Source organism: Penicillium arizonense, assembly GCF_001773325.1.
Source record: "Penicillium arizonense strain CBS 141311 chromosome Unknown PENARI_contig053, whole genome shotgun sequence".
NCBI classification, from domain to species: domain Eukaryota; kingdom Fungi; phylum Ascomycota; class Eurotiomycetes; order Eurotiales; family Aspergillaceae; genus Penicillium; species Penicillium arizonense.
The window spans coordinates 14,573-33,225 of NW_019173330.1; the positions used below are offsets into that span (position 1 = coordinate 14,573).

Sequence of the window (18,653 nt, forward strand, 5' to 3'; positions counted from 1 at the left end):
ATTGTCATTGGTCTGTATCAGAAATTCCTTGGCCGTTTGGTGAATAAGGAATACACAGCCACCGTCTATTGTCACAAAGAGACCACAAATGTTTTTGATTCTCAGTTCGAATTCGTCTGAGCTTTCGTTCTCAATCTCTTCATATGAACGATATTCGAGGTCTCCCGCAAGGGCTGTGGCTAGCCTCATGTCATCAACTGTCAGAGGCACCCGGGCCGCCAGAATGATATGCAAAAGCTGCCTTGCAAGTTCTCTGCGCCGACATCTCTTCAGGATAGCATCGAAAGCGTCAACCAGACTCCGCGGCAAGTCTGAAATAATCTTCCGCAGTTCCCGTTTATTGGCTGGCCGCTCACTGAGGCGAATTCCTTCCATTATCAGGCTTAACCACAGATAGGTTCTGTTGTCAACCTGATGTAGTTGCTCAAGTAGGTACTCTGTTGTCTCCTCGTCGAACCCGTTTCTGGAAGCGAGTTTGGGGATATCGACATCAATGACGTGGTCGATCTCGTCTTTTATTTGATTGTGGCGGTTTCTTTCATGACATCGTGAAATTGCGAGTAAATATTGGAATAGAAGCGGTAGGGGCTGGTCAAAAGAAACTTCAACTTGGGCCGATCCGTTGGAGCTTTCATAGCCTTATGGTAGAAAGATGTAATTGTTTGTCGGCGCGTCTCCCGCAGTTGCGAATTGTCTGTACCGGCTGCAACAGCAGCCCACGATCGTGTCGGGGTTGGTGTATTCAGCCCGTCTACCTGCGACCGTAGCGCTATAATCCCTTCCTGTAGCTTCTCATTCTGAGTTTGGAGCTCGTTCTGGTTATGTTTCACTTCTCTCAGTTCGGTCCGGGTGGCGTGAATGAGCATGGTTTGCTCTTCAATGGGGCTGTTGCAGGTGTTCGATGATCTGCGGAATCTCTTTGGTTGTCACTCGTCCGCTACTGGTTCCGGTATTGGTCGGCTCCACAGGTCCCGGGGCCGCGTGGAGACGTCTGCTCGCTTTCCACTCGTGCATGTCTCCTGGTCCGGATTGTGGTCGTTGGTTCAAGGTTTTCCAATACGTCGGTAATGACGACTCTTTAACTAGAATATACTATGCCCTCTAGTTAAGGGATCCAACCTTGGCTGCCCAGAAAAGACATCCAGAGGTAAGTTGAAAAGGTATCTTGCACGGACCAGGGGGTTTATCAGAGTGTCAGCTATGGTTGGCCCAACGTAAAAAGGGCCCAAAATAATTTTCTTGGTTTCATGCTCTGACATACTCGATTGCGGAGTACACACTGATCATCTTATAAAACGAGTTGCACGAAGGCTATTCGGATTGGCTTCCCTGCTTTCCGCAGACTGGGCTTTTCTTATGAAACAATTGTGGTTGCTACTTCGTAGTTCAACAATTTCTCTTCTTGGAAACTGAGCTGATGATATTCAAGATGGTTTTGGTCCTGATTTTCTATGCTACATTGCTCTTGTAGAAGGAATCGAAAGCCCTGCGAGCGAAACAAAGACTATCCTTTAAAATGCTGATTTCGTCTTCAATGCGACTAAGACAAAAATCCTCGTTACCCTCCGAGGCTGAACCATCTTCGCGCCTCATTGCACCATTTTTTTGAATCTTTTCACAGCTTTCTCGAACTTTGTAAAAGCCCATCGCACTCGAAGATTTCTTGAGAAAGTCACCGAGGGAAGCCAATTTTTGTAAGTCTCTTTTTGAACTGAAAGTAGTAAAAAGCACCAAGTTAGCCATACATCTTCATAGCGAGCTTAATTGCTTGCATTTTGTAGTAATCGGTGGGATTGGACGGGTCTAGATAGAATATCGGGACTTACAGTGCTTTGTCCATGTCCTCAACGGTGTTTTCGCCTGCCTCAATGATTTCATAAACTGCCGACGAACTGAACTCACGCACTTCGTCATCATCCATTTCTAGCAGCTGAGAGAAGATGGCCATATCAATGACTTGCTTGAGCTTGGCCTTGAGTTCGTCGTCTGCCATGATCTTTGGCAAAGTTATTTGGCAACAACGTGCACACGGACATGAAGGGGTTACCTACCTCGTAATTCATTGGTGCTATGGTTGCTAGGGCGTGTTCTTTACAGCATGTCTAGCACCCGTGTTCATCAAGAATGTAAAAGGTGGCCTGGGAAGTATCCCTGCTGTGCTGCGATGAAAGCGGGGGTAAAGCTTCTTGGAGTTGTTGAGGGCCAAAAAGCATCTCGGCAAGCGGGGTTTGCACAGCACTTATAATTCAGAGCGCGTAGTATTTTCTAGTATCCATTGATGTCCTAGGGCACTATCTCAGAGTTTCTTTTCTCCTTTTTGGAGGAGGGTCGTCGGTTTGGTCTAAGTTAGTACATTAAATCAAGACAACGCCACGTATGCAATCCAATCATTACACGTTTGTAACATAAGCCCCCCGTCACAACCGCAGCCTCGTTTTGAAAGGACCTCTCGGGGCCAATTTATTTCGGTGAAACGATACCGGGAAGGGACCACCTTTTGAATAGATTCTGGGCCTCTAGGCACCCGGACAGTATGTGGTAGAACAGTCCCCAGGGCTGTGAGGGATTTTCAGAGGCGCAGCAACGAAATTCACGCTTCCCGCACCCAGAAAAGTGGGCACTTCGTACTGAAAACGTGGTTCAACTGTGGGGAAGAACACATTAAAGACGCATGTCTGCGGGCAGCAAGTCCAGGAAGACTGGAGAATCCCTGTAAATGGCCAGAGTAAGCGGGTAAGCATCATTCAGAAAGCCACGCTATATGTTGAAGTCGACCAAAAATGTTGCCTATCGCAGGAAAAGCGTTTATCGCACGCAAAGTGATGACGCCACAGATTATTCCACAGAATTGCGGAGGCATAGGCGAAACCGTACCATGTAATTTTCTTTCTCGTGAACTAAGACATATTCTGACACTAGTAGGCTCATTTAGACAATGATAGCACCATATGACTGAGTGACCATCCTGCGGTCGAAGCAATAATTCTCTAGGGAGGTAAGGTTACGAGGGTATGTCCAATGGGGCAATCCCTAAGATCCACGGGATTGACCCACTGGAACGCAAGTTGAGCTAATCAACTATATCTGTGGAGTTGCTAGCGAGTGGTACGTACTGATTTAGGTTTGGGCCGAGACCAAGCGAATGTATGTTCGGCAAGATTCGCCACTATCCCGTAGAACCTACATATTGTCTCCCGACCATTTCTTGAAAGGCATAGACATAGTTTAAAATGCGGACAAGCCAATTCTACATAGGTTCCCTGTCTCATACCCTATTGTCAGCTTGTCAGCTTGTTATAGCTTAATACTTGGTTTCGGCTGCTCCTTCAACTGCTTCATTCTTAGACAGTGGTCTCTGGAACCAGGGTCGATTGTCAACTTCATGGCACTATATCGCTCTACCATTGTTCCGGAGATGGGTACAGAATTAGTCCATAACCTTCTTGCACAAGAAGAAACCGAATCTCCTCCACCCTGTATCACAGGAAATGAATACGATGGCCGGATGGGATTGCGTATTTCGTCTATATTTGTGATATTGGTAGGTTCTATTTTCGGCGCGGTCTTCCCTGTTGTTGCAACGCGATTTGGAGGTTCAAGAATACCATCCTGGGTCTTTTTTATCACTAAATACTTCGGGTCTGGTGTCATTATTGCTACCGCCTTCATTCACCTCCTTGCTCCAGCTGAGGAGGCTTTAAGAAACCCCTGTTTGACTGGTCCCATCACATAATATGGCTGGGTTGAAGCCCATAATACTTATGACTATTCTCGTCATGTTCTTTGTGGAGCTGATGGTCATGCGATACGCACGGCTTGGCCAAAACGATCAGCTCGATGTCGAAAATCACATACATTCACACTTTGATGACGATGAGGATGCCACTACTGACGAGAGAAATCGAGTGGTGCCGAGAAATGATAACTTAGAACGATTCCGGCGGCGTCAAGATACTGGGATGTCCAAAAAAATAGAAGTGTACATGGCTCAGCTGACTTCTATCTTCATATTGGAATTCGGTATCGTCTTTCACTCTGTGTTTATCGGTTTGACTCTCGCCGTATCTGGCGAGGAGTTCACGATCCTTTACATCGTCATCGTCTTCCAATTTTGAAGGACTGGGCTTGGGTTCCCGCCTTGCTACCCTTCCTTGGCCGCGATCAAAAACCCTGGCACCATACATTCTGGGGGTCATTTATGGGTTTGCCACTCCTATTGCTATTGCCATTGGCTTGGTTGGGTGTGCGTAAAACTTATCCACCAAACGGTCAAACAACGCTAATCGTCAATGGTATTTTCGACTCGATATCTGGAGGAATCCTTATTTACGTCGGTCTTGTCGAGCTTATGGCGCACGAGTTCATGCTCACCCCTTCTATGCGAAGAGCTCCTTTTCAAACGGTTCTGGCAGCACTTCTTTTGCCCTCCAGCGGTGCGGCGCTCGTGGCATTGCTTGGAAAGTGGGCGTAGGTCTTCTTTGGATTTTTACTAACATTCTCCGGCCTTGACTTTGAAAATCTGCAAACCTTCAGAAAATACCTGCCAGGTGGACAGTCGGGAATAAAAGTTAGGTCAATGTATTTCATGGTCTGTTTCGGTGCTCACTTCTCGGTTGCTTTTGATCACTTGATCCCTCTGTATAGAGAAGCATTCCATAAGTAAGCTTTCACCTCACAATGAAGGACTTTTCGTAATGTACATATTTGGCTGTAGTGCTGCTCGTGCTGTTGTGCTGAATTACATCTTGATTTATATCGCTGCGACGATTTGGATTCAATCTTCGAAGGAGAAGAGATTGTCCTGTCCCTCCTCGTTTGTGGGGACTTTATTCATTTGCCGGTGGAGAGGACTCATTTGAGGACTTGCATCTCTCCTATGCGAATCCTCGTTGGCATCCTTGTCAACGTTACTGGTAGTTGTGATAGGGGAAGAAGGGTGCGAAATGTTGTCCCGGTGGGGATGCGCTCTGCCTGTTTGAATAGCGCCGTTGTCGGTCACTCGATGAGCGGTGGAAAGAGCGAAATGGCCAGAGTCAAAGTACGTCCGTTCCTTCCGATTGTCAGCAAGCGTCACAATGAATCACATTTGAAGTACCTTGGAATTTTGACCAAGTAAGCCTCCACGCAGCCGCTTTCCGTACTTGCTCAAGTGACGTTTCTCACTTTCCGACAATGGCTGAGGGAATATTATTAGCACATTTGCTTCAAGGTATAATGTGGAAAGGCCGTATCTACTTCGGGATATGGATCCTTGCCTCTTGACTGCATTCAGAGAGATAGCCAGTCCTATGTTCTCAGAAGAGTTTTCCAAGCATCCGATGGAAAGAAACTCTACCTGATCTGGAATACTTAAGGGATTCCCCGAGTAAAGTCTATGACGTTATTCTGTCACGTGGTATTATTGCGTTAATCATCTATCTCGACGAAGTAACTTAAAAATTGTGTAGCCGATAAACGCCATCGGCTTGGTTTAGCCCATTCCTTACATAATGACGTCACCGGGAACCTCTGGGGCTTTCCCTTAGCGGGCCAACTGATGGTCAGCGGCGACAAGGTTCCACAACATTTGCTTAGGCAGCTTAGAGAGCCAATAATCGTTAAGAGAACACCTTTCGCCCCGCCTGGCACAAAGCGACTGATGTCATGGTACACTGATGTCATGGTACCTGAGTCGCTGTGAGCTGTGAAGGGTTTTTCCCCTGTCCCTTTCAAAACACACATCATCCCCCAGGACACTGGGATTTTACATATTGGCAGCGTGGTTTTATCTTCAACTACTTCGATTTTTGTAATAGTTCTAATATATCCTGCCTGCGCCGTTCCACCAATTCTCGTTCTCCCATTGCACACCGACCATACGTCTACCCCTAGCTTATGCCATTGCTATCCTGAGCTCAACCCAGTTTCTGTCTTTGACTGAGGATTCTAGCCGATACAGATTTTCTGCACGAAAGGTGAGCAATGAATATTGCCCTTCACGAGAATACACTCCTTCCGGGAGACTCCATTTATACCTCTGCACCTCGGAGGACCAAGTTGGCGCTGGATGGTACTAAGTCCGGCGATGGTCTATTCGGACGCACCATTATACATGAAGCAGTGGACCACGCTTAATTCAATCAAAGTTTGAAGAGCCAGGCTAACAACATTACGTTACGACAATATAGTTTTTTCCACGATGAACGAAAATAGCACAACGCAACAACCATCAGAGCGCACCATGCCCACTTTCCCTTACAACTCTACAGGTAGCCACTCTCCAACTCAAAGCCACGTGGAGACACCCCGTTCGATCTATTCTCGTACCTCTCTAGAAGATTATGCTCTCACCATGCTGGTCTATACCCAGTTCCAGATATCGTCTCTTGTTGATCTGGACGAAAACCATGGGACCATCAGCCGCAGCCGCAGCAGTATAAGTAGCGGCACCAGTGAGGGTAGTGATCTTTCCGCCAACAGTGCGCTACACCATCAAGGCCCTGGTCCTCCCAGCTCAGCTGAGGCTGAAGATGCCGAACGGCAAACTGCCAACAGCGCAGGTTGCATTCAAGCTTAGTCTGAATCTCCAAATGCTGGAGTGCTGAGCGAATGACTGATCTCGAGACTACGACAGTGTTTTTGTTCATGGTAGCCCTCGTGGTGTAAGGCTGTATATATTTGTATTCATGATAGCCCAGACAGTAACAATGAATTTCTCCTTTGTCACGGCCTCTCTTTCCAAGAGAGCTTTGCAATGCTCAACCTTGTCCAACTTTTCATCGTACGCCTCCAGCTCGCTCAGCTTCTTCGCCACGATTTCCTTCACCTCTTTTTTGGGTTTTGATTTTGTCCATTTGCTCCCTCCATTTTTCTACACCCACGCGCTGTCGTAACTGCATGCAGGGGAAACGACCTTCGAAACCATAATATTCTGGCATCTTTGCCTCTTCTTCATCCAGAAGGTGTTTGAATTTCAAGGTGTCTGAAATAGCGGCTTGTGACCTCTGGAGGCTCTCCAATCTCGAAATCCCACTCTTCATTAATTGGCCAATCAAAAAGAAGCCACCAAGGTGCCGAGGCAAATAACTGGGTCTTTCAGTCTAAAAACAATACATCAAATAGAGAACAGCCCACACTTGCAAGCTGGTTTGATCTCTGCATAGTTTTAAAAATGTATCGTGATGCGGTCAGTTTACCGTCGATTTGAATCCACCACCTGATGCATCTCAGGGGCGACAAGACCGTGTAATTGTGCGCACTTATATGGCCATACTGACGAGCCCCGCTCAGTAGTTCCAGCCTTTACAGGGGGAAAAAAAGGGGTCACGTGTTCTACGCGAATTAGGGAAAATCCAGAATCAGACTAAGTTACCGCTCTGCACGAATTTTGAACAGGTTCGCGAACCAAATATCTAGCTTTCTTAGGAAAATGGAGTTGTGAAACGAGCTTTCGAGATGCTCGGTCCCCACAAGAAGCCCTTTGCAAACTAGGTCTAGAAGAATCAACCGCATGTGTGCCCTAAGAAACTATCACTAAATAACTATTCAGAGTTCCAACGTACCGCATCTTTCAGCCTTATTAGGGTCCCAAGAGTCTTGCCTTTCATGGAGAAACGTCGAATTCCCAGTACATCTCTCCCGCCATTGAATAATCTCTCTATATCCACCTTTGCTGCTGGTATAGCAAGGTCTCTTGATCATGACAATGGTAGAGTTCCAACGGGTACCAACGTCGTAGTCTATGGCCTTTGTACAGCCAGGCCGATTATCCCACTTCTGTATTCGCTGAGGAGATCTCGCAATCCAAAGGACAATAGGCGAAGTTTTGCAATAGGCGAAGTAGGAGCTTTGATCGCCTTCCAGCTCCTCGTAGCAACGTCATCAAGAGGGTCACAGGCTTCACTATGCGAGCTGGCCCGTAGATACCTCTATATCGTCTTCATGACCAAATTCAAAATGTGAGCAAAACATCGGATTTGGGAGTTCGGGGTAAACTTCATCATCCCTTCTCGGATGACGGTCTCGACCAGGTACTTATCATACCGCTGAGACAACTTTTGGTAAAGACATCGGTGTAGAGTGTTGTTATAAGATGCATTGTCAGCTGTAATTGTCATAACTTTATCAGATATATGAAACTTCTCAAGAACCGTCGCGACGATATCAGCAAGGTTCTCTCCAGAGTGGTTGCCTTTGATTTCAATGAACTCAATACAAGCTGGATATTGCTGGAAAGCAGAGGACATCCAGTTAGCATTAATTGTTAGCATTGACAATGAATTCTGACTTGTCCAACCATCAAGAGATAGCGCAATTGAGGAAGCTGAAGACATCAAGATCCGAAGTTCACTGTCAAGAGCATCAAGCTGAAGACATAATCTGCGCGAAACAGTATCTGCACTTGGTATGGAGTCCTCGAAGCCTGTTGATCTCAACATAGCCTTAAATGAAGGTTGTTCGACGCACGTAAACGGCTGATAGGTCGATTTAATCCAATTCATAGCAGCTTCTTCGAACGAGAGCTTCTTTTCCTTGGAAATCCATGAGCTTAACGGTCCTTGGCTCCCTAAACGGCCGTCCGGAAAGAGCTTGTGTGTTTGCTGCAGATGCTGTTTCAACGCTGTGGTTGAAGATCGTAGCTTGGATGCAAATCGAAAGAAGCGACAGGTAGATGGCGATACAATACACAGGTGCTTAAGCTCGAGCCACTCCTTATTCCCTAATCTCTAGCTACCAGGTTCAGGTATTGTATGGTAGTATTTCCATACCCGGCTCCGCTCTTTCGATTGAACGGAACAGCCAGTCGCATTGTGGCGGTGTATCACGGTCCTGCAGTAGCCCTCTGGGACAAAGTCAGCGACAGTCTAAACCCCAGGGTCTTTGGAAATTATCGGATGAAGGCCCAGATGACTTATCAAAGTATCCCTTGGTTGGGGGCTCAGGATGCAGCAGTTTTTAATCAGCTATGGGAGAGGGATAATGATGATACTGACCACGTATCTTTGGTCGAGATACCTTTTGAAAACACCAGAGACTACAGGCGCTGTTGGATCGGGGCCCTTTTACGAAGACCCTGAAAGGAACGCAGCGGATAAACTAGATCCGGAACAGGCTCAGAAGCAAGCGATTGAAAGACAGATCGCGGAGGAGTCACTGTTCGACGAGACTTGAATTTCTCCCAAGAAGTCCTCCAGCAACGCTTATACACGTCGGACCCAACCGTAGGAAGAACTGGATGACAACTCTACAGGCTAATGGCTTGACATCAAATATAGTCAACGGATAAATAGGGACGGATGATCGAAAATCAGGCGGTCGACAGAGTCGCACTCCGCCGTGATGTGGAAGCATTTCGACCAGGTGGCAGAAATCAGTTCCAGTCGACCCAAAGTGATCTCTATCGTGTCTGCCTGACTTCGCTAGATCACCCGCAATATATATTACACGGAACTAGCACAATAGGCAAACACCAGAGGTGGAATTCCTGCCACAAGGGCAAGAGAATAGCTTCAAAGTTCCTTTTCTCACCAACCAAAAATTTGAAAGCTACAGGTCCGCTAATCCCCACTTTTGATGACATGAACCTTTTGGAAAAATGAATATTACATCAGTTGTCAGAGCGTCCACTCCGGCTGGCCCTACCAGTGATGTCCTGCCAGGTGACATTAAAGCGTCTGCCAGTGCTTGCTAATAATCCTTCCTCCTCAGCCTCCTCTGCATCTTCGTCGAGTTGTCTCTCGCCCAAATTCGGGAAGCGAAATAGAGATGTGAGAAAAGTGACAAGGTAGAAGCCTATTTTATTGGTTTATTGTTAGCTCGAGAGTCATTTGAGTTGATAGGGTGGCTTAAAGGAAAAGAGTCCCTACCGAGAAAGAGAAACTGAGCCCAAAAGAACACGACGCCGAAGAAAGGAAAATTCAGAGTGACACGATTAAGGAAGGTGCTGACAATACTGGGCGTGCAGACTTGCTGTGCGACGGGTTTGTCTGCCAATTCCGAGCATGGTTTAATCATATGTATGTTGTTTGAACAGTCCGGCTGGCCCAAGTGTGGCCCAGGGGTACGATCACAGAAGGTTTGTGGGCCGAATGTTGTGTACTGTGGAGCAACCACCATCGAAATGGAATAATTTAAGGCCAAGATAATCAGCATCAACATCTCGGTTGTTAAAAGTAGAGCCTGGGGAGACGTGTGCCGCTGTCGGATTTGGAAGACTCTGACCCATAAGAATCGGATTCCCACCGCAGCAATCCCGGCAACAGAACTGCAGAAAAGTAAAAGGACAAGCATGGTGAAAATAGCATAGTCAACGGGGAAGATGTTCGCGGATTGGACAAGAGCCCAATTGAAGGGATTGAAGAAGCTGACGTGTCCGAGGATATATCCACAAAGGTTCTTGCAGATGGAGTTTTTTGCTTTGTCAACCGCAGTCAACAGCATAGACACCCATGTAACGAACGCGACCAAAACCAGTAAGATGCCGCCCAGAAGTTTGAAGGGACGGAAAACCGCCTCGATCTTGAACCATGCCTTTATCAACCAGCTCGAACCTTCGCCTTGGGCTTCTTCTACCAGGTGTTGTCGCTGAATAAGCGTCCTTTCCTCCTGTGCAAGAGTATTGAGCTCTCTGCGATCTTCGGATGATAGGAGATCAGGGTTTCCTCCGCAACGTCCTTCCAGCTGGCGTTGCTGCTTACGATTTGTCTCGAGCTGTGCTGACGTATTGGATCGCAAGCGCGGGTTGGAAATTGATGGCGCGGTCTTGATCAAGCTGATTGGGAAGAGAGCAAGACCCGAGGAGGTATACGGGACATAGAGGCAAATTCCGATGGTCATCAGCACCCCAAGGGCAAAAGTAAAAGCACGTTCCCCACCTGTATCGATTTATGTCAGCTTTGCGGTCCCAAAAGTCCGGGGGAGGTAGAAATGCTCACGGTTCTCAGTCAATAATTTCTTGAAATAATCCAGATCCATGCCTTTCTTGTTTCTTGACACTGGGACAAAAAGTCCAACAAGGAACAAGATAATCACAATGACAACCAATAACATGGTGTATTTGAGGGCGCCCCAAAATCGCCGCCCAAACGTTTGCTGGCCTGTTTCTGTCGCAACCTCGTCATATTCCTCGTACCAAAAATATGCAAATGGAATCCCCAGGAGACAAAACATTGCATCCAGGGAATACAGGAGATAGTAGGCAACTGTCAAGGAGTAGGTGATCTTGTCAACCTCATCCTGCGTGGCCCAATCTTTCCGTCGGCCAAGTCTGGACGAGTTTGTCGATGAAACAAGCGCCACATCCACTGGCAGAAGGAGCACCGTCGCAAGAAGACTGGTTATCGCAATGACACATGTGAAGGTTACAGATGGATAACGATCCCGAGGAGTTTGGTAAACATGAACAAACACAGAAACCACGGCAAGGACGATACCTACGACAACTGCATACACGGCCCAACCCAGGAATATCTGAACGAGTGCCATATTGGACAACTGTTCACACTGGCAATCTCACACGAGCGGGCAAACAACTCTAACAGCTGTAGGTCAGGGAATTGTTCAAACAAGGGTGGAGTCATCAGACTCCCCGAGTAGAAACCAGAAAGGATTTTAAGGATGAGGTGAACAGCCTAATGCCACAAGCAGCACCTAGATGCTTATGTATAGGAGTAATCTGGATGGGGCACTAGCTGAAGGCTAAAAGATGTAAGCGCGGTTAATGGATGACGATGCTTACTAAATCTTCAGGCGTCACTGTCATCAACGCTCTTGGTATGGACTAATAATTAACGCTTTTTGGTCTCACATGAGTTAATATAAAAACCGGTCATATGACCGATTTTAAATTTTATCTCGTGGCTTGAACTTCACACTTCTTCTGGATTCTCGTAACTCTCCACTATCTAAATCCCTATCCATGGATTGAAGCAGAAGGCGGTTGGTGGATGATAGCTGGGTTATTTACTCAATTGGATGGATATTTGTTACAATCTTGGAAATCGCAAAGTACAGTCTGCCGATGACGTCAGATGAATACCTACTTTCTGTATCAGCCTCAATATTAGCTTGCCGTCTTTAAACTCCTTGGTGTTCAAAAGTGAGCAAGAGTACTCTTTGGTCACGTATTGACTATGATAATTAATTGTTAATTATCGGCAATTGTTGGGTGTTTACTCCAACAGCACTCTTGAAAACAACCATTCAACCACCATTCTTCTTAATCAATAAATCAATATCGTTGACTGGGGAATTGTTCGCCCTTGTGAATATTACCAGAAGGCCCACCAATCCAATACTGTAGTGAGTTTGGTCATGACGTTCACTCAACCGGCTTGGATCCATCCTTTGACTACTTGTCGGGGTTGTTTCCCCTCCCCCACCCCCAACCTTCCCTATTGTCGATATTGTGGCTCATCGTATCTTACGGGCGTAGCAAGGCCGGGCGCGACGGGGCTTGTGGTCTTCCGGGTTCGGGGCGGCGGTGGTCCCCAGCGCAGCTGGCCATGGCCCTTTAAAGGGATAGCAACAGTAGAGCAGAGCCCAAGAATCGGTATTAGCGTGAGCGTCGGCGTGGCGTTGGGTTAAAAATCAGGGGAATGGTAAATTATGAGTTGATTGCATGGGCAAACCGGCATAGTGTAATAGGCAGTTTCTTCGTAGACGAGGTCGTCAGATAGCGCGAAGAGGGCAGGGAAAGGCCTTGTATGGTGTGGAAACAACACGGTTGGATCGCATTGGTGACGTAGCGCGAGGAAGCAAAAGGAACCGGCTTCCTCGCGTTCAGGGGAACCCATATAAACCATGTGGGTCCAGCGCAGATCATATCTCCGTTCATCCTGTATGCTTCATGTATATCCCTGACATTGCGTGGGAGATATACTGGGCGTCAATAAGCCCGAATTTGGTGAATCAGCCTAAATGCCTAACATGGCTTAATTCACCTGTAGAGCGAGAGACTATCCTATCTGTTTTAGCTAGCCTCTAGTCCTGTTTTGGCATGCCTTATAGCGGTTCCATCTCACTTCGCCGAGATACATGCCTGGAGTCTGCCAAGGTGCAACAGCTTTCAAGAACCTTCCCACGGGTTACTTGGGCACTGATCGTGTTTTCAGGGTTGGTCTTTTGGTCTTCTCATACCAAATGGGTGGGCAGATGATTCTAACGCTGAACAATTAGTGGTGTAGGCCATTATCCGCACGACTTACGAACATGGCAGCTTTCTAGCGACATCAATTTTTTTGCTCTCACTTCCACCTTTTGGGTTCGATATTTCGGCTACCCAGGCTGCTTTCCTGAAGGCCCTAAGTCCGCTCGAGGTCCCTAGACCTGAGAGCAAAATGGTCAAAAATGCGATGAACTTAAGGTTTCAAATGCACGTGATAAGTCCGCGGTTGCGTCTCAGCTAGCCTGTGATGCTCAAGGATGGTCTTGACCTTAAGGTGTGAAAGGATCAAGACTCGGACTTCTCTTTTGGCTAGGGCATAATTATGGGCATTGTTGAAGGGTTCGTAGGAGACATTTCTGGTTGGGTCGAAAATGTAAATAATGTAATTTCACTATATGCAGTAGTTTTCTGGGCACCTTTAGCACTCAATACTTTTCGCTGTTACATAGAGTAATTTTCCAGTCATTGAGAAATTAGTCTATCTAGCCTCATCGATAAGTTGATTCAACCCCTTGCTAATTGGGATTGAATAGCAAAAATAGGTTAGAGGCCACTGGAGCGTTGCTGATCGTATGCCTTTCAATGATTCACTTCATGGTCCGTGAGAAGAACGTGCGTTGCAATGGGAAGCTTGACCTCTTGCTGCACAGCGGTTAGCTGTACCAATTGAAAGATTTCTTTCGCCAATGGCCAGCGGCGTGCAAGCGCGCTAAGACTAATCAAAACATCTTCAAACGCTTTTTTGTTTTGTTCATCCTCTAGATTCCCCAGCAATGCGAATAACGCCACAGAGGCATAGTGTATCGATCCCATCGGCATATATTTCACCGGCCATAGAGAACGGAATTGGTTTAGCATAACGCCTATACCTTGGGCTGCGGATACCCGGAGATTCTCGAACCGCTTCTTGGTGGTTGATTCGCTGTCCCCGAGGTCTGATTGAACGAACCTAGACATGCAAGCAACAGCATTGTAATATCGCATACTTTATAATGACAGAGTTAGAATCGATTTGCAAGGAAAAGAGGGTTTGACTCACTGCATTTCTATAGCACCAGGCGATGGGATGTTTACAGGTTTGATGCATTCTGCAAGGTTTTGGGCCCACTGTTGTAGGCGTTGGTAGAATGTATCGACTTTGGTAAGATCAGTGCAAGTGGGCTTCGCCTCCCGAAAAAGGTAATCAGACACGTCCCTCAAGATAATGGCCAGGTCGAACATGCCATTCATCACACAATTGGTGTGGGCTGACAGTGGCTCGGCTTGTCTAGGATAAGGAATCCAAGTGTCTCTCCAATCATGGTATTGCGGGAGATGCTCAAAATCAAGTCTCTTGATCATTGACGGCTTCTGTAAGCTCAAAGTAGCATTCCTACACACATAATTAGGCATGGGTTCTTTTGGACTCTTTATACTTACGAATTTAGACTGAAGAGGCCGCATAATGCAATATCAATGGCTCTTGCCATTTCTTGGGCCTGCTCATTCGCCTCTTCTATGAGTGTGTCTCGTTTCAAGGTGGCCTGGTGGACACAGGCTGCTATTTCCACTAATTGTTGCCAACCTAGTCTTTCCTTACCCATCGCACAAGCCCTGTCATTTCCAATCAATTTATAATTTCAAAAGCAAAAAGGAGTGATACGAACCAATTATGAAGATCCCCTCGTGCTTGAAGAGTGGTAAGAGACAATCTTCCTTTTTCATTTCGGAGCAGATGAATTGCCTCTTCAAAAAAATGTTCACCTCGAGAACTAATTCATCCGCTACAGCAAGAGCTTCAGGATAATCCGAATAAAACTGTACGTGCACAGCCGTGCTAGTGCTCTGTCTCACTTTGATCGAGATATCGGTTTCACAACAGAAACTCACGCAGGCCACAGCTAACATGCTATTCACAAGAAGCGGAGAGCAAAAATGGGAGCTTAGATCCTTGGAGCGCATATCTCGTAGAAAAAGGTCTCGATCGACCCAATTCGAAATGGAGTGTTGCCAGGTGAAATAGAGCGAAATGAGATGAGATACAAAGTCATCATCGTCCGTCATTGATGTCCATGGATGCGCGGGAACCTCAAAAATAGGAATATCGGATAAACGATTGATGTCAATGTATTTGCTCCGATATTTTTGATTTCTGGTCTGTGTTTCATCGAAATTACTGAAGTCGGGGCCTTGAGCCAAGTATTGCCGGATTTCCTTTAATGGCGCGTTACTTCGAATCAAATTTAGAACTCCCGGAACTGTTTTCGCGTCATCATTGCGGAGAGTTTCCACGAGTTGGAGAAGCAAGTCGCGGTCCTTTTCCAACGATTGAATTCTGCGCTTGAAGGTGACCCTACGGCGACCATCGTTGTCGGTATTGATCTCGCACTTCGTCTTGGCTGTTTGGCAAGGGTCACAGGGTACACCTCCTACACACTTGTCAAAGTCAGGGGTGACACTTCTCCGCGCGGGACATACATACTCTCGATTTGCGTTTTTGGCAGGCTGAACAGGTCGTGCTTGCCTTTTTGGGGCGGGGGGGGGGATGAGATTTCCCTCAGCCTGATGAGGCCCATGACCGGGGATCGGAGCAATATCTTTATGCGAATTCAGTGGCAGCATATCAAACATTTTTTGACGAGAGCTTGTCCTGGAGAAATGAGACATGGATAGGGATGCCCGTCTTGAAAGATAATGGATAATATTTCCGTCGGTGGCGAGAATGCCCCTCTTTCACACCGCCGGATGATGTCAACACGTGGCGGCACAGGATTATTCCGCGGCTGATGAAGAGTGACCTAATATTTCATCTTCCATCTCCGGCAAAGGTCTTAGAAACAATGACAATCGTCTACGTGCGGAAACAGATCTTGCCAGGGTGGGTCGTGTGAGTGAATAATTCCTTCGGTTTCTAAGGCAGATTACAAGTGAGATTGGTCCATAACATGCGTAATTGTTCGCCAACACTTCCCCAGCGAACATGAAAAATTTGAAGAGGCTATTCTATGCCATTCTTACTGTAAATACTCGGTCTTAAAGATGGAAGCTGCTTTCCATGCGGTAATTCTCCTTGGGTTGCATCGTCGATTGTAGTATTTCTGTATTGGCAAAATAGGACAGGGCAACCCTGTATAGACAATCCATTACACACCTCTTGCAATGTCCAGCATCCCTGCCAGATTGAGTCTGGAAGGGTGGTTCCAGTCATCGAGTACGCTAATCAGTTGTTCCCGAGATGATTCCAATGCATGCTCGAAAAAGCGCAGTCGAGATATCTGCCCATCATGGCGAAGCTGACGACCGTCTCTTTCTTTTTTTAGGTGCATGCCAGCCTCATTAAGATCTGATTGCTCTGCTCTAGCTTCTTGCCATCGATGTGCTTGGACACGCATGACTCCCATAGGCGTCGATGGAGTCCGACAAGTCGAGCCGCGGGAAAGGCGAACTTGGGATCGTCGCGTTCGAGGTCTGCTAACACCTGCAAGATGGGTTGAAAGGGCTCGGTCGCCAAGATATGTCTTGTTTCTGCTTCCTGTTGCGAAGGAGAGAGCTGCGATGGTCAGCAAGAGCATTCGAAGTTGAGCCGTTCCACTTACAATTGGTGCATGATCAGAAGCTTCCTGTGAATAGTCTTTTTAACAAACGATTGGCAATTCAGTGGGCTGCTGTTCTCATTCTTTTTCCTGGTCTGGCGTGCGGTTCGAGCAATCCATTTTGTCCGTAGGAGGAAGTCGAGTGTCTGAGCAATAGCACGTCCACCAATCCATGATACCTTTTATAGGCTGGATATACAGTACAGACTTGGCAGTCCATTTGATGATGGTGCTGGTAATCAAGCCTCGCGGTGTTGATGGTTAGTGGGTCTATCTCATATTCAGTTACTCACTGGTGATGTAATAATATGAGGCTGGCCTGTTCATGCTGTGAAGAGGTAGTGTGCATCCACATGCATCTTTTTGCGGGCTAATTGCTCGCATTTCCGACAGTACAATCGAAGGACAAATGTTTAGTGCTTTCGTGCTAACGCTCCACGGAGTCCGGCATATAAAGTAGTCCTCAATCTTTTGAGTTCGTGATTCTCATCCCGACGCACTTGCTTGGTAGGAGCCCTGCTCTGTTTCAGGTCTTACGCTTAGGCCTCTCCCTATTCCTATATAATGCCAGATTCTCGGCAGGTCACTGCTAATACTTTTCTCATCCCTTCTGCGCCTCGTTGATTCAATGTTGATTGAGGGAAACAAAAGTTCGAACATGGCAAAGAATCCCAAGCCTACTCAGGATGACGCAGACCTCAGGTCTGACGGAGTACAGCGGCGTGCTGCACCGTCATTTTATTCCGTTTGTTCTACTGGTTCTGAGACCAAGGATAGACGAAAGTCACGCAAAGCAGAGACGAAATCACGCAGAGATTCGGTACGCCAATGCTCACCTTTTTGGATCGTACTGCGCTATGGCCAGAACAGCCCCGGTGACACCCCTTTTATTTGAATGTACTCTTTACTGACCATGCTAGACAACCTCGATTACGAAGAAGCCCAAAAGAAAGAATGACAAAACGACGCATAGAAAGTGTCTCCGAGTGATGAGCAATATTGAGGAGGAGTTTCAAGAGGTTCTTGAGGAGAGAGATGGAGAGAACCACGATCTTTCTCAGTTGCTGGACCAGCTCAAAGCCGAGAAAGCGCAAAAGACTTCGGAATTGCAAATCGCTGTCACGGCAATGGATACTGCATTAGCCGAGCACCAGAAGCTCCAGCGTGAGATTTGCCAATTGCAGCAGCAGCTGGAGTCCACGAACACCGCGCTGCAAGATCAGGTCCCGTGGAATGATATACAGCTAGTGTTGGATCAGGCACACGCAGAGCTGGTATCCGCCACCACTCGATTCTGGAGCGCAATCGACGCCCTCCATAACAGACGTCTGGCATCCTATTTGCCAGGCTCCGGAATGATCCAGGCAGAATGGCCCGACCAGGGCGGCGCGGGTCCCCTTGGCCACGATATGCTCCCCAGCATCTCCCAATCGAACAATGACAATGTCCCGCTTGGTACTCAACATGAACTACCTACCACCAACTGAGATGAATCTTTTGTTTGACAGTTAGGGTGCGTTGCTCTGAGTGAGTTCTCACTTTCCTGCAGAAGACGGCCTTTGCAATGTAGTTGACGCGTAGATAGTTCCTGAAGAAGCATTTTGCTACGTTTGGATTATATATGTCCCGTGACAACCCGTGTGTATTGTAAATTCTATTAATTGTCCTCAAGGGCAGGGCTACGTCCTTTCGTAACTTGAGCACGCGCAAGCGCCTGCGCCTCGATACAGTATTCAGCATCACACCCCTTATGGCCGAGACGCTCAGATACGCTGTAGATGAGACAAAAGACCTTGCCACGCAAGCCTGTGGATTGGTTACTCGCGTGGGCTCCCCATGCCGTAAAGGAAACGCATTTCTAATGGTCCGAACCGTATATTGCTAATATCTGTGGTTTTCGTGGAGAAACCCGCGCTTCTCTTGCGCATTATAGACAT

At 47.1% G+C, this 18,653-nt stretch overlaps 8 protein-coding genes across 8 annotated transcripts; 4 read left to right on the plus strand and 4 right to left on the minus strand.

The window, feature by feature from the left end:
- Positions 1 to 1,760: 1,760 nt before the first annotated feature.
- Positions 1,761 to 1,993, minus strand: PENARI_c053G03049 (uncharacterized protein; the record flags this gene model as incomplete). Its single annotated transcript, XM_022637435.1, has 2 exons — positions 1,761 to 1,767; positions 1,827 to 1,993. 2 exons carry the CDS (start codon positions 1,991 to 1,993, stop codon positions 1,761 to 1,763), a joined length of 174 nt encoding a protein of 57 aa, XP_022482699.1.
- Positions 1,994 to 3,734: 1,741 nt separating this feature from the next.
- Positions 3,735 to 4,115, plus strand: PENARI_c053G00181 (uncharacterized protein; the record flags this gene model as incomplete). Its single annotated transcript, XM_022637433.1, has 1 exon — positions 3,735 to 4,115. The coding sequence occupies one exon, from the start codon at positions 3,735 to 3,737 to the stop codon at positions 4,113 to 4,115; it is 381 nt and encodes a 126-aa protein (XP_022482698.1).
- A 659-nt stretch (positions 4,116 to 4,774) lies between these two features.
- On the minus strand, positions 4,775 to 5,268 carry PENARI_c053G08839 (uncharacterized protein; the record flags this gene model as incomplete). Its single annotated transcript, XM_022637446.1, has 3 exons — positions 4,775 to 5,050; positions 5,096 to 5,176; positions 5,236 to 5,268. 3 exons carry the CDS (start codon positions 5,266 to 5,268, stop codon positions 4,775 to 4,777), a joined length of 390 nt encoding a protein of 129 aa, XP_022482695.1.
- Positions 5,269 to 6,178: 910 nt separating this feature from the next.
- Positions 6,179 to 6,556, plus strand: PENARI_c053G07154 (uncharacterized protein; the record flags this gene model as incomplete). Its single annotated transcript, XM_022637442.1, has 1 exon — positions 6,179 to 6,556. One exon carries the CDS (start codon positions 6,179 to 6,181, stop codon positions 6,554 to 6,556), a length of 378 nt encoding a protein of 125 aa, XP_022482702.1.
- A 2,366-nt stretch (positions 6,557 to 8,922) lies between these two features.
- Positions 8,923 to 9,150, plus strand: PENARI_c053G11766 (uncharacterized protein; the record flags this gene model as incomplete). The annotated part of the gene is made up of 2 exons (XM_022637449.1): positions 8,923 to 8,930; positions 8,991 to 9,150. 2 exons carry the CDS (start codon positions 8,923 to 8,925, stop codon positions 9,148 to 9,150), a joined length of 168 nt encoding a protein of 55 aa, XP_022482704.1.
- A 436-nt stretch (positions 9,151 to 9,586) lies between these two features.
- On the minus strand, positions 9,587 to 11,463 carry PENARI_c053G00059 (uncharacterized protein; the record flags this gene model as incomplete). The annotated part of the gene is made up of 3 exons (XM_022637432.1): positions 9,587 to 9,771; positions 9,846 to 10,853; positions 10,914 to 11,463. 3 exons carry the CDS (start codon positions 11,461 to 11,463, stop codon positions 9,587 to 9,589), a joined length of 1,743 nt encoding a protein of 580 aa, XP_022482707.1.
- Positions 11,464 to 14,179: 2,716 nt separating this feature from the next.
- Positions 14,180 to 15,754, minus strand: PENARI_c053G07445 (fungal specific transcription factor domain-containing protein; the record flags this gene model as incomplete). The annotated part of the gene is made up of 3 exons (XM_022637443.1): positions 14,180 to 14,516; positions 14,564 to 14,639; positions 15,301 to 15,754. 3 exons carry the CDS (start codon positions 15,752 to 15,754, stop codon positions 14,180 to 14,182), a joined length of 867 nt encoding a protein of 288 aa, XP_022482693.1.
- Positions 15,755 to 17,374: 1,620 nt separating this feature from the next.
- PENARI_c053G06186 (uncharacterized protein) lies at positions 17,375 to 18,203 on the plus strand (the record flags this gene model as incomplete). Its single annotated transcript, XM_022637441.1, has 2 exons — positions 17,375 to 17,536; positions 17,637 to 18,203. 2 exons carry the CDS (start codon positions 17,375 to 17,377, stop codon positions 18,201 to 18,203), a joined length of 729 nt encoding a protein of 242 aa, XP_022482700.1.
- Positions 18,204 to 18,653: the final 450 nt, after the last annotated feature.